Genomic DNA, 13,037 nt, shown 5'->3' on the forward strand with positions numbered 1-13,037 from the left:
CACAGAATCAGAAGCCATGAGAGGCATCCATTGAATTTGCAGAGAGGCATCCATTGAATTTGTTTGTGATGATATGCAGCATCTTTGTTTAGCTTCAAGGAGTTAAAACTTGAAAAGTGTTTAGTACTTTATTTCAATGGTTGTAAGGTAAGAGATAATCTCAAAATGTGCTGGCTGGTTCATGGGATGGATATCCAAAGTACAAATTAAAATATTAGGAGGGCTTGCTTCTCTCATGTTCTATTATCTGTTTTGTTCTTGTTCTTTATTAAATTGGTTTTATTTTTTCATCAATCTTTTGATCAATGTAATTTTCATGACTAATTGTGAGAATGAAAGAAGATTGTTTTAAAATGGGTGTATTTGGCTAATTTGTTAGATATAATGTATGCCTGAATTTGTTATGACTTTTTTTTTTAACAATGGGTCCCTGATTATATCGGTTGAATACAAGAAGTAAAAGTTGAGTAATTACTCATAAATTAATTAGTATTAATTTTCTTATGACTTAAAATAGTTAATAGATAATTAATTAATAATATATACCAATTGAATAATTGTATAAATAAAAATTTAATTTATAATTTCACAAAATAATTTTTAAAAAGATAATTTTGTATATATTAAGAGTACAATACTCACAAAGATATGTAGTGAGTACTAAATCATATAAATAAAGACTATTTTTTTAACTTATTGTCATTTTTAAAATCTAACAAATGATAAAACAATTTATTTTTATTAAAAGATTTATTAAAATTTTTTTTACCTAAAAATTACTAAAATTTTTATTATTTATTCAAATTATATTATTTTAGCTAAATAAATTTTATCTTTTTAAGTAGCTCAAGTATTAGAATATTTGAATTATCTTTATAATTTTTAATTTTATCTAAATTTAATTTTTTATATTTTTAGATTTAATTTTAAAAATTTATGTTAATGTTAGAATATTTTTAAGAAATAATATTATAGCTTAATAAATCTATTAAAGACCGGTCGGTTATGGCACGTCAATGTGATCCAATTTGGTGATAAATAGAAGACACGATTTAGCGTTCGTAGTTAAAATTTGGTGGCTAAACTCCGTTATTATGGTAGTGTACGTGATAATTTTTCCAGTAACATTTTAAACATCGTATTTTTATTCTATGTCTTATATTGTCCTATTATAGTAAACGAAAAAGGTGATAACATAAAAAGAAAAGAAATTTCAAAAATTTAATAGTAAATGAGTAAAATAACATAATCTTCCTAGTTCAATAAATGTCAAATCAATCAATGAATGCAAACTATACAAAACAAAGGTAATTAGTAAATGGTACAAAATTACCAATCATCCTAAAATCTGAATTATCTTCAATCTGCCATTCCAGTTTCAGGGGCTACAACAGGAGACTCAGTTGTTCTGGAACTCATCCCGGACTCTTCGTTACTTGTAGATGCACAAACCGGGATATAGGGACCAGGACTTGATGTTTTCACTTGATCAGTAAAAGCCGATTTAGCTGCTGAGGTTGGTGCTGTTCCACCACCAATGTTCCTATCTTTTTCCATCTTCTGCTGATTTTTCATACTGTCATGACTTTTACGCTGATTACAAACCAAACGTCATCTTCCGTTACAAAAGCATAAAAATAACATAGTTTATAAATCCAAAACACAATATGCCGAATCACCATACAACGAAATTCTAAACATAGTTATAGTATGAGATACCTTAGTGAGGATGTCAAGATGGCTGCTGATATTCTTTTCTGTATCATCGTCTACTGGCTCCTTTGGGATTCTTCCAGGAACATTAGGACAACTTTTGTTGTAGTGCCCTATCACATCGCAGTTTGAACACCTTCTACGTTGCTTAAATTTTGAGTTTTTATTGGGAGCTCCCTTACTCTTCACCACCAATGGGTCAACAACGTAGTCATCGTCTAAATTACCTTTGTGTGAATTTTCACCTCGCTTTTGGAGTTTTGTAATTGTGTTGACAACATCATTTATTGCTTCGACAAAATCACTTGAGTTCTTACATGCAACATCCATCAACCTAAAACACTCAGCACCCAACACACCCAAACGACACTTTAGTACCTTATCAGAATTACTTGGATCATCGACGTTTGACTTCATGAAATCGCTCTTGGCATTCTTCTTCCAACGCTTGCAAACTAAGCTTTCTGGAATAACTTTAACGTGTTGGTGCTTTAGGCATGCGAATATGTGCATGCAGGGAATCCCTCTATTTTCGAACCACAGACACTCACAATGAAGCATCCCCCCAACTCTGTCAAACTCAACCACATGATCAATCTCTGGCACTCCAAAATTGTTACACTTGAAGTATAGTTTTCCACCATCCTGAATTACCAACTCTGTATTCATAGCACAAGCACCCTCAATTTCCTTCTTGACCTCCCAGAACATGTTACAAGATAAAGTCTTTGCAGTAAAATCTTCAAGTGTCGGCAAAGAAGTCACAAGTACTGGATCGGTATATTTACTATTGAACTCTGCAACTCTTTCATTGTTCCTGTAATGGCTAACAACGGTCTCCATGTTATTGATGAATTCAAGAAGGGTATCTTTCTTTCTCACATATGCTTTTATCAGAGAGTTAATCCCTTCACACTGGGATGTTGTCCTAATTTGCCCAAAAAATTGGTCCCTCAAATATGCAAGAGCCCATAAATTCCTCAACTCAAAGGTTTGGTCGACCCAAGAATTGCTTGATAAGTTATACCTCACCACCATGTCTCCCCACATGACCTGAAACTCTTCAACACTCACATTAGCATAAATCAATTTCTTGAAGTCATTTAAAAATTCACTGTTCTTAACCTTCTCGCATGCATTCCTATGTAAGTGCCATGCACATAGTCGATGTGTTGCATAAGGAAAGACATGTTTAATGGCTTCTCTCATTGAAAGATCTCCATCGGTGACAACTGCCATAGGGTGTTTATTCCCCATTGCTTCCAAAAAAGTTTCCAAGAGCCACTTGTATGAACCAATATCCTCATTAACAAGAAGACCACATCCAAATATGACGGTCTGCCCATGATGATTGCTACTAGAAAATATCACAAGTGGTTTATTGTAGACGTTCCTATTGTAAGTTGAATCAAATGTCAAGACATCCCCAAAGCACTCATAATCAATACGGCTAGTCCCATCAGCCCAAAACAAATTTTCCAATCAATTCTCATTACTTAATGTGTACTTGCCAAAGAAATAAGAATCATTCCCAGCTTTACCTCTCAGGTAGCTTATTGTAGCATTTGCATCACCACCCTTCACCTTTTTCTTTCTATGTTGAGTAATGAGGTTGTACATATCTTTTTGGTTGAATGACAAGTTTGCATATCCACCTTTTTGAGCAGCCAAGTATCACAAGATGTGATAGGTCCTGATGCCTATGTCGTGCAAATTCTTCGCCTGAGCTTTATCCGAGACACTGAATGTGCGATACTCAGGCATCATGCTAACGTCGAGTGGATCAACTAATCCATGAGAGTGCTCTTCATGGAACAAAACAACCTTCCATTTATGAATTTTTCTATCTAGTCTTGCACGAATTCTCGCCCGGCAACAACTTCGAGTTAGGGGTCGGTGGTCCCTGATTCTTTCGTCCTTTTCAACCTCTTCCTTTCTTGAGCCCGCCCGATTGCAAACAATTTGGCGCATAATTATGCAACCATTGCTATCGTGTCTGACTTCATCCAACCTCACAGCGAAACCGTGCATCATTGCATAAGTCTTGTAGAATCGATAAACAGCTTCCTCATCTGTAAACTGAAGTTGCATGATATCTTCTCGTGACAGCTCTGCTATTCTCTTATCTTGAGGTCTATCTTCATCAGCCTCCGTATCGTCATCTAAAATATCTAGATCGTCTCCTCTTGGGAACTCCTCATCGGAGTCTATTCCAAAAAAATCGCTATCCGACGGCTCCATCTCCAAAAAATCAACATACACCTACAATTTATAAAAATACATCACCACACAATTAACATTTCACAGATATGTAGACTAGAAAAATTACCACTAATTCACATAAAATACAGCAACACCTTTAAAGAACTAAAAGATTTTAATACAATCCATCCAATTGTATTTACTTTTATGCCCCCATTTGGTTGACTAGCTTCTTTGTATCTTAAAGACCTAAGCAGAACAACATATATTTAGATTAATTTTTTTCAGAAAATGAGCATCAATGATTTCATCACTTTAGAATTTCATTTGTCATGGTCTGTACAAAGTAGAAATGACATTCTCACCAAAGATAAAATGAAGGAAATATGTGTAACAATGAAAACATGTGGTAGTAATACTTGCACCTGACCAGAACTATGTCAGGCACGTTATGTTTATAGAAACAATATAGATAATAAATATTAGAAATTGATTCAAATGAGGCGTATAAAGGAAGACAACACTGAATTGGATGCATTTTAATCTAATGTTCAGGAATCATGAGGGCATGCACAAGAAAAAGCATTCAGCTTCTTTTTATTTCTGGCTGGCTATTACCTATTTTTATTTGCTTCATAATCATTCAATAGATATACATAATTAATATTATACAATTTGTTAAGGCCTTCTTTACTTCATGACTTCTATTTCACTTCTTTCGAAGGGAACGAGCAAAGTAAAAATTAGTTTAGAAAGTAAGCAACACAATTAAATAAAATAGAAATAATTCAAATTAAGTAAATACTTTTAGGAGATTATATACCAAATCTAAAGCAGAAAGCATCCTCTTCCATATGAAAGTGAAAGTGAAAGGGGCATTGTGTGTAACAGAAGAATACCAGCAAACAGGAACATTGCATTATTACAAGATAAATTAAAAAAACAAAACACAACACCAACAATAACACAACATCAGCAACTATAACAAGATGAAAGGTTCAGAAAAATATGACAACAACATCCAAGGTGTTTCTGATCAAAATTAATGCTACTCTTATTCTAATTACCTATTTCAATTCCAATTAACTCAGTTCAGAACAAAATTAAAAGGCATAAAGCAAAGGAAAAGATATAACAAAAACCTAATTACAGAAGTAATAATTATTTTAATGTGCATTTTATATTAGTGACTTATTTTATTATATGCCTAGCATGGTTAAATTGAGATATAGTGATAAATTACCACATCAGAAGAAAAATATATAAATATAAATAACCAATGAGGATAAAATAAAAATAAATGGGCGGTATGATTTCTTCAATCTGGTAGAAATCACTTTCTTATTTACCAAACCAACTTATATTCAACTAGCGGCTCAACAGGCACTATGCTTTTCTATTGAGTTAAAAAAAATATTTTTATATTTTTATTTTTAAAATTATAAATTTAATATCAATAATTAAAAAATAAATTAAAAAGATAAAATAAATAAATTTAAGTTAAAAAATTAAAAAAATTGTTATTTTTATGTGTAACAATGTCAAAATTAAAATTTATTAACATTATTTATAAATTAGTTATTTATATATTAAATTTATTTATTTTCTCATTCCTATTTAATTTGAAATAAATTTAAAAATTTATATTCATATTCAAACCATTCTTATTTTTATACATAATTCTAATAGATAAAAAATTATTTCTTTAATCTTATATTGAACATCTTTAATTTTATTATTATTTCAAAATTATTAATTTTTATTTTGATTATATCATCTCATCATATTATACACTATTATTTTCTCTTATTATTTTTTTATATGTATAACTATTATTATCTCACTGTCACTATTATGTTGCCTTGTTTTATTCTTCTTTTTTGTTTTCTTCTTCTATTAACCCCGATCTCAATCAATTACCACCATATCATATTACCATGATCGCAGCTCTCATTTTTATTTATCACTTTGATCCATACATATCCATTGTGTTAACTTTTGAGTTGTTAAAGATTTGTTAAAAGGATTATTTTTTTGTTTGATTTAGATATCTAGATGTATAATTATTATAAAGATACTTATTTTTCATACTTACTTGTTAAGTCATATTTTATCATTTTAAAAAAAATTAAGATATCAAGCATTTAAAAATTTTGTATAGAATAATTAAATAAAAAATAAAAAATTATTAGTTATTTAATTTTTTTAATATATAAAATAATTGAATTTAAATTAATTTAGATATAATACTAAAATCATTATGTTACTATGTGTAACAATAAAGATAAAAATTTATAAATATTTGTAAATTTATTTATTTCTCAATTATATTTAATTTGAAGCAGATATAAAAATTTATATTTAAACAACTCTTTCTCTCGCATATTTTTAATAGCTAAAAAAATTTTATTTCATATAATTTTATATTCAACATTTTAAATTATCTTTAGTCTTATTATTCTTTAGAATTTTTAATTTTTGTTTTTATTACTCTTTTTCCTTATCATTATCTATCTACATATACTTCACCACCACTCTTATATTAGTTTGTTCTCTCTTCCTTCCTCAGTTTTTATTCTCTTTCTATCTTCTTTTCAATCGAAATTAGTTACCAACATATATTAATTCATAATTATTACACTCAGAAGTGAATACTACTTTAAAAATAAAAGTTCAAAAAAAAATCGCGTAACTCTTATGTGTATCATCTACACTCTTATAAATGTAACGAATGAGTAAATTTAACCTTTTTTTTAATTATGAGTTTTTTTTATTATCTAATACATTCAAAGTCACATATTCATTTATGATAAAAGTTAAAAATTAAAGTTAAATGACGTTAGTACTTTTTGGTTTAATAAAATTAAAATAAAGTACAAAAATAAGGATAAAAACTAAAAAATTAGATGACTCTAGAAAAGGATAATGTTCAATTTTATGTCATTATGTATGAGAACAGTGATTTATTTTATTATATTTATTTTTGTACCAAATAACAAAAGAATTAAATTTTATGTCCATTTTTTATTACTTATGTTACTTATTTATAGTTGTTTAAATTATACTCTATAGTCATTGTTCCGTCCTAAGCGAACCGAGGTATACGACGTCAAAGTTAGCTGCTTGTGTCTTTTGGAGAGCTTATATGTCGTCCAGGGGGCAGCGTTGCAAGAGAACCTCGGTACCTTGAAACACGGCGGCGGGAGCACCTGCAACAAGCACTCCGACGCTCAGGTAAGAATAAGTATTATCAGAGAATAAGAGAAATAAACTAGAATTAGTAACATGTAACCTGCCCTTCCTAGGTTGCTTTAGGTTTGGTTTTATAGATGAAATGAAGTGCTGTATGTTGCTTGGTTGTTCCGATATTCGTGGATCAGATGATGAGTTCTGTTGTTATTGGTAACGGCTAGAGGATAGTGTGTGACTCACGTGTGTTTTTAGTCAAATGGTTGTTTCAGTTTGGATATGTTTGTTACCGGGATTTATGGTCGGTTTGCTGATGTTGATGTTAATTCCGATCTTAGCGGGGTACACGTCATAGCCCCCAAGCTCGGCTGGCATCGTGTGTGGATGGTAGGCGAGCTTATTTTTGTTTCTTCTCGTCTTCGGGCTTTAAAGTGGTCTTCGTGGGAATTTTGAATGACTTTTGGAAGACTTTTGTTGTTTCTTCTTGCAAAATGTGCCCGTTTTTAATGCACTTCTTTGCCGTTTGGGATTTTCATGCTTTGTTTAACGGTTGCGAGTTAAGTTACCCACTAAGTTAGTGGGCTTGCAATAATTTTTCCTTGCTTTGGAAATTTCATTGCTGTTTCAAATTTTTTCTATTTGCTGACTCTTGCCATGACTTCTAAAGGTTTGTCTTTTTCTCTGTAGTTTGTTTTCGTTTCTCTGTTCCTTCTTCTGAGATGGCGAGAAATAAGGAAAAAGATAAAGTTGTGGAAGAGGATAAAGCTAATCCATATTACTGGGTTCATGATGACGTGAGGACTCGCTCCTCTTCATTTGTTAGTGTTGATTCCATGATTGAGCTTCGGGGTTTACATGTTGTGAAAGAGGGTTCTGGTACTATCGTTGAATTCCTCCCCTGTTCTAGTGAAGATAGGGTTTGCTAGAGGAGGGGGGATTGGCAGTACTTCTACTCCTATATGCCTTGTCTCATTGAACTTCATGTTAGGTTTCCATTTTCTGCGTTTGAGTGTGACATTTTAACTCAGCTAAATTGTGCGCCTTCACAGTTACACCCTAACTCATGGGCGTTTCTTCGTGCTTTCCAGTGTTTAATGAGTTTTCTGACTATTCCATGTTCTCTCGCTGTGTTTTTCTCTATGTTTCAAGCGAAGGGGGTCCGAAAGGGGTTGTGAGTATGTTTGAGTAGTTACCCTGGTCGTTCGCTCTTCCTTCTTTATAAGTCTTCTTTCAAGAATTTTAAGTCTTTGTTTGTGAAAGTGAGATCAGTGGAGTCCGAGTACCCTTTTTATCTTGACGACGAGTTGATAGAGCGGTTTTCCCTATATTGGTGTTCGAAACCTTGTCAAATTCTTGAAGCTGTTGAACGGAGTGAGGAGGAGGAGTGATTGATAGATTTTTTAGTTGAGAGTTTTGCTGGAGGGGAGTGTTTATCTATCCCTGACCTTCTTCGTTATCACGATTCTGGGGATATGGAGGGTTTGAAAGCATATTTAGGTATTTCTTGATTTTTTGCATTTTCGCCCCCTATTTATTTTATTCATGCTGAACTTTTTCGCTTCTATGCAGGTGGGCGAGTTCCTCTCCTTGATCCTTCGCGTCTTCAGTCTTTTCTTAAGAAGAAAAAAGAAAAGCTTACTGATGCTTCTGTGGTTGTTAATGAAGAGGGTGGTGATGCCGCCCAATCTGTTGCTCAGCCAGTGTTTTCTTTCAAAAGGAAGAGGGATAATGTTGAGAGATCTGTGGAGGTGATTTCAGAGGATAATAAGGAGGTTACTGGAGGTTGTAGGTTTGCTTTTGATCGGCAGAAGAAACTTCATGGTTTTATCCCAGGATCTGGATCACATTCTCTCTGGAGTGATCAATTTGACTTCGCCGATCTCTCTGATAAAGTGTCTCAGTATCCTAGTGATATGCTTATGACTCGTCGGGTAGGCATGGAAGCGCTTGGGAAGTTCGTTCAGGTAATGTTCATCGTAGTCCGAGCTATTCAGATGTTTTTATTTGATTTCTTGATCTTTATTTCGGCTCCAAACTTTGTTTAGATTGTTGCCTCTCGCCTGATGTGTGTTGGTCGAACCACCGAGCTCATCGGTGCTGAACAGCAAGAGGCTGTAAACAAAATTGCCGATTTGGAGAAGTCATGTGGTACGAGGATTGCTGAACTGGAGAAATCTGTGAAGGAGAGAGATGATGCTGTTATTGGTGCTGTGGCTAAGGTAAAGGAATTTGAGGAGGAGGTGACTCGCTTGAGAGATCAGATTCGGTTGCTGCAGGCTGAGGTCATGGAGAATGATGTTGCTAAGGGTCGGCTTACTTCTCGTGTTCATGAATTGGAAGAAAATGTCATGGAGATGTTCTCTTGTGGTTTTGAGCATGCTGTTAGTCAAATTTCTGTATTGGCTCCGGAGTTTGATTGCGGTCAGCTTGACATGACTAAGATAGTAGTTAGTGGAAAGTTGGTTGTAGATGGTACTATGGAGGAGCATGATGAGAACGCTCCTCCTTCTTAATTTGTTTTGCTTTGTTTTCTTTGGATATGTATTGATAACTTTTTTAGTTTTTGTCTGACTTTTGGTTTTTGGTGGCCGAGATGTGGTCACCTTGTTTTGACATGTTGAACTCGGATAATGTTTTGTCTTTGGCCGAGGTTAAGCCAAGTTAACGATATCACTTTGTTGTGATGTTTGTATGCTTTATTGCTCTTGTACTTTGTTTGTTAGAATTGGATTTGCTTGAAGAGTATCGTTCATGTTGATTTGAATATATTGGGCGTCCGGCCTCATTAAAACCCTCCTTAGGCAAAACCCTTTTTTGGGAAAAAGCTCTTAAGGGGGAAAAAGAGTACCTTCATCCGCTAATAGTACAACTTATGATCTATACATTTTTAATGATGAAACATTCCAGTTCCCTGATACTGGGTTGCCTTGAAGTGTGTGGAGTTGATAAGCTCCCATTCCGAGTACTTTTGCTATTCGAAAAGGTCCTTCCTAGTTTGCGGCGAGCTTGCCATGCGAAGGGGGCCGTCTTGCATCTTCGGTTCATCTGAGGACTAAGTCGTCCTTAGTAAATGTTCTTGGAATGACTTTTCTACTGTGTTTTCTTTCCGCCAATTGCTTCATGGCTCTTTGTTTAATTGCCGCAATATCTATGTCTTCTTCGACGAGGTCAAGCTCGGTGCTCCTTATGCGTGTGTTGTACTGTTCATCGTATAGTTCGGTTCTGATTGTAGGAGTCCCGACCTCTACTGGGATTAGCGCTTCTGATCCATACACTAGTTTGAAAGGTGTTTCGCCTGTGGTGGTTTGTATTGTTGTGTTGTAACTCCACAATATTTCTGGGATCAGCTCGGCCCATTCACCTTTTGCATTGTCAAGCTTTCTTTTCATTGCCTGCAATATAATTCGGTTAGCAGTCTCGGCCTGCCCATTGCTCTGTGGGTGTTCGACCGAGCTAAAATGATGCTGTATATTAAATTTTTTTAGAAATGAGCCGAGCTTATTATCTGTAAAATGTCTGCCATTGTCTGATATTATTTCCTTTGGTATTCCAAATCTGCATATTATGTTTCTCCATATGAAAGATCTTACCTTTTCGACTGTTATTTTTGCTAAGGGTTGTGCTTCTATCCATTTTGAGAAGTAGTCTATTGATAGTAAAAGAAATTTTACCTGTCCTGGCGCTGTTGGAAATGGGCCGAGAATATCAAGCCCCCATCTATGGAAAGGCCAGCTACCTCCCTGCTGTGTAATACCTCAGCCGGCTTTGTAGAGATAGCCTCATGTTTTTGGCATTTGTCACATTTCTTGACTTTTGTTATGCAATCTCTTTTCATGGTTGGCCAATAGTATCCTGTTCGGACGATCTTTGCGGCGAGAGCTCGTCCTCCGATGTGGTTTCCGCATATGCCCTCATGAACTTCGTCCATCACCTCCCTTGCCTCCTCAGTGTTTAGGCACTTTAGTAATGGTTGTGAGATACCTCGTCTGTATAGTTCTCCACCTATGTTTGTATAGAGACTTGCTCTTCGCTTGAAGTGTTGCATGTTGAGCTCGTCTCTGGGTATGGTGCCTGTGTTGATGTATTCAAGAAAAGGTGTTCTCCAATCATGGAGGTGGTTAATGCTTATAGATAGTAATTCAATACTGGGTTTTTTAAGTGTGAGTTGTGATAATGCCGACGTTTGTGTGTCTGATCTAGTGGCGGCAAGTTTGGATAATACATCGGCTCTAATATTCTTATCTCTATGCACATGTAGAATAATGAATGAACTGAATTTTGAAATAAGATCCTTTGCTACGAGCCAATATCGCTCTAGCAAGGGATCATTTACCTGATATTCTCCTTGGATTTGTTGAACCACCAAGAGAGAATCGCAGTGAGCTGTTAGACTTTGTACCTGGAGGTTGAGGGCGAGCTTGAGTCTGGCTATAAGGGCCTCATACTCTGCCTGATTATTGTTTGCTGGGAAGTGGAACTGGAGAGATTGCTCAGCCACCACAGTGTCCCCTTCTTTCAGAATTATCCCAGCTCCGCTTCCTCCCTTGCTGGATGCTCCGTCGACATGTAGTTCCCAGCATTTGTTGTGTACGTCTGAGGTTAGTTCTGATATAAAGTCAGCGAGGATCTGTGCTTTTAAGGCTGACCTTGGTTGAAATTGGATGTCGAATTCTGAGAGCTCGATGGACCATTTAGTTAGTCGTCCAGCTAGTTCTGGTTTTGTCAGTATTTGTCTTAGCGGTTGGTTTGTCCGTACTATTACTGTGTAGCTCTGGAAGTAGTGTCTGAGTCTTCTCGTTGTTGTTACGAGTGCTAAGGCTAGCTGTTCTATCTTCGGATACCTCTGTTCTGTGGATTGCATGACTCTACTGACGAAGTATACCGGTTGTTGTGCTTTTTCTGTCTCAAGGACTAAGGCCGAGCTTATAGAATGATTAGAAACAGATAAATATAAGTATAGCGGTTTACCGACATCTGGTCTTTGCAGTACTGGTGGAGATGACAAAATGGTTTTGAGCTCGGTGAACGCTTTCTCACATTCCTCTGTCCATTGAAACTTTTTGTTCTTTGTTATTGTTTGGAAGAAATGGTATGATCGGCTTGATGCTGATGGTAGGAACCGAGATAGTGCTGCTACCTTTCCTGCCAATTGTTGTACTTCTTTTATTGTTCTAGGGCTCGCCATGTTGAGTATTGCTTCACATTTTTCGGGGTTTGCTTCGATTCCTCGTGAAGTTAGCATAAATCCGAGGAATTTGCCACCTTGCACCCCAAAGGCGCATTTTTCTGGGTTGAGTCTCATCTTGTATGTTCGTATCTGTTCGAATATCTCTTTAAGGTTGTCGCAGTGTGACTTCTCCTGGGTGGTCTTGGCGACCATATCGTCGACATAAATTTCCATGTTCCGACCTATTTGGTTGATGCCAGGGCATTTTGGCCAGTTTCACTGACCTTTTCTTGACTGTTTTTAGGTTAGTTTCATGCATTTCTTTAGGAAATAAGCTAGTTTTAGGTAAATTTTCACTTATGCCTTGACTCAAGCATACATTGTGCATTTTACATGATTTTATGAGGATTTTGCATAAGTTTAGTGACAAATATTATGTTGCATTACTCATGACTTGGACTAGAGCTTTGATGCACTTTGTTGCTTAATTTCAGGACCAAAAAGGAGCAAGAAAAAGGGAGGTAACTTGCAAAGATTAATAAGAAAAGTGACTGCCAATAACACTCTCAAAAAGCCATCAATGCCCACGTTAGAGAGTCACGTTAACCAAGTTAACATGAACTCTAACGTGGAGAAAAGAAGTTGAGCCAACGTTAGTGACACTCAACATTGTCACTAACGTTGGCACTTACTCATAAGTGGCCACGTTAGAAGCCACGTTAACCTAGTTAACGTGGCCCCTAACGTTAAGGGGGAGGGAGAGAAG

At 35.3% G+C, this 13,037-nt stretch overlaps 3 protein-coding genes across 3 annotated transcripts; 1 reads left to right on the forward strand and 2 right to left on the reverse strand.

The window, feature by feature from the left end:
* Positions 1-1,359: 1,359 nt before the first annotated feature.
* LOC107607146 (protein FAR-RED IMPAIRED RESPONSE 1-like) lies at positions 1,360-2,556 on the reverse strand. Its single transcript, XM_016309126.2, has 2 exons — positions 1,720-2,556; positions 1,360-1,593 (listed from the first exon to the last, which is right to left on the reverse strand). Exons 1-2 carry the CDS (start codon positions 2,554-2,556, stop codon positions 1,360-1,362), a joined length of 1,071 nt encoding a protein of 356 aa, XP_016164612.2.
* An 831-nt stretch (positions 2,557-3,387) lies between these two features.
* LOC107607147 (protein FAR1-RELATED SEQUENCE 5-like) lies at positions 3,388-5,869 on the reverse strand. The gene is made up of 2 exons (XM_088494689.1): positions 5,852-5,869; positions 3,388-3,975 (listed from the first exon to the last, which is right to left on the reverse strand). Exons 1-2 carry the CDS (start codon positions 5,867-5,869, stop codon positions 3,388-3,390), a joined length of 606 nt encoding a protein of 201 aa, XP_088350815.1.
* A 3,148-nt stretch (positions 5,870-9,017) lies between these two features.
* Positions 9,018-9,617, forward strand: LOC148550996 (uncharacterized). The gene is made up of 2 exons (XM_088494690.1): positions 9,018-9,068; positions 9,150-9,617. The coding sequence occupies exons 1-2, from the start codon at positions 9,018-9,020 to the stop codon at positions 9,615-9,617; spliced, it is 519 nt and encodes a 172-aa protein (XP_088350816.1).
* The last annotated feature ends 3,420 nt before the right edge of the window (positions 9,618-13,037 follow it).

Source organism: Arachis ipaensis, chromosome B7 (genome assembly GCF_059453495.1).
Source record: "Arachis ipaensis isolate K30076 ecotype BB chromosome B7, ASM5945349v1, whole genome shotgun sequence".
Taxonomy (NCBI): domain Eukaryota; kingdom Viridiplantae; phylum Streptophyta; class Magnoliopsida; order Fabales; family Fabaceae; genus Arachis; species Arachis ipaensis.

Excerpts from the sequence above, each read along its gene's own strand:
- LOC148550996 (XM_088494690.1), top strand. The coding sequence starts at position 9,018 with ATGCTTATGACTCGTCGGGTAGGCATGGAAGCGCTTGGGAAGTTCGTT. Across the intron at positions 9,069-9,149 it reads CGCTTGGGAAGTTCGTTCAG|ATTGTTGCCTCTCGCCTGAT; the intron begins GTAATGTTCATC and ends AACTTTGTTTAG.
- LOC107607146 (XM_016309126.2), bottom strand. The coding sequence starts at position 2,556 with ATGGAGACCGTTGTTAGCCATTACAGGAACAATGAAAGAGTTGCAGAG. Across the intron at positions 1,594-1,719 it reads ATCTTGACATCCTCACTAAG|CGTAAAAGTCATGACAGTAT; the intron begins GTATCTCATACT and ends GTTTGTAATCAG.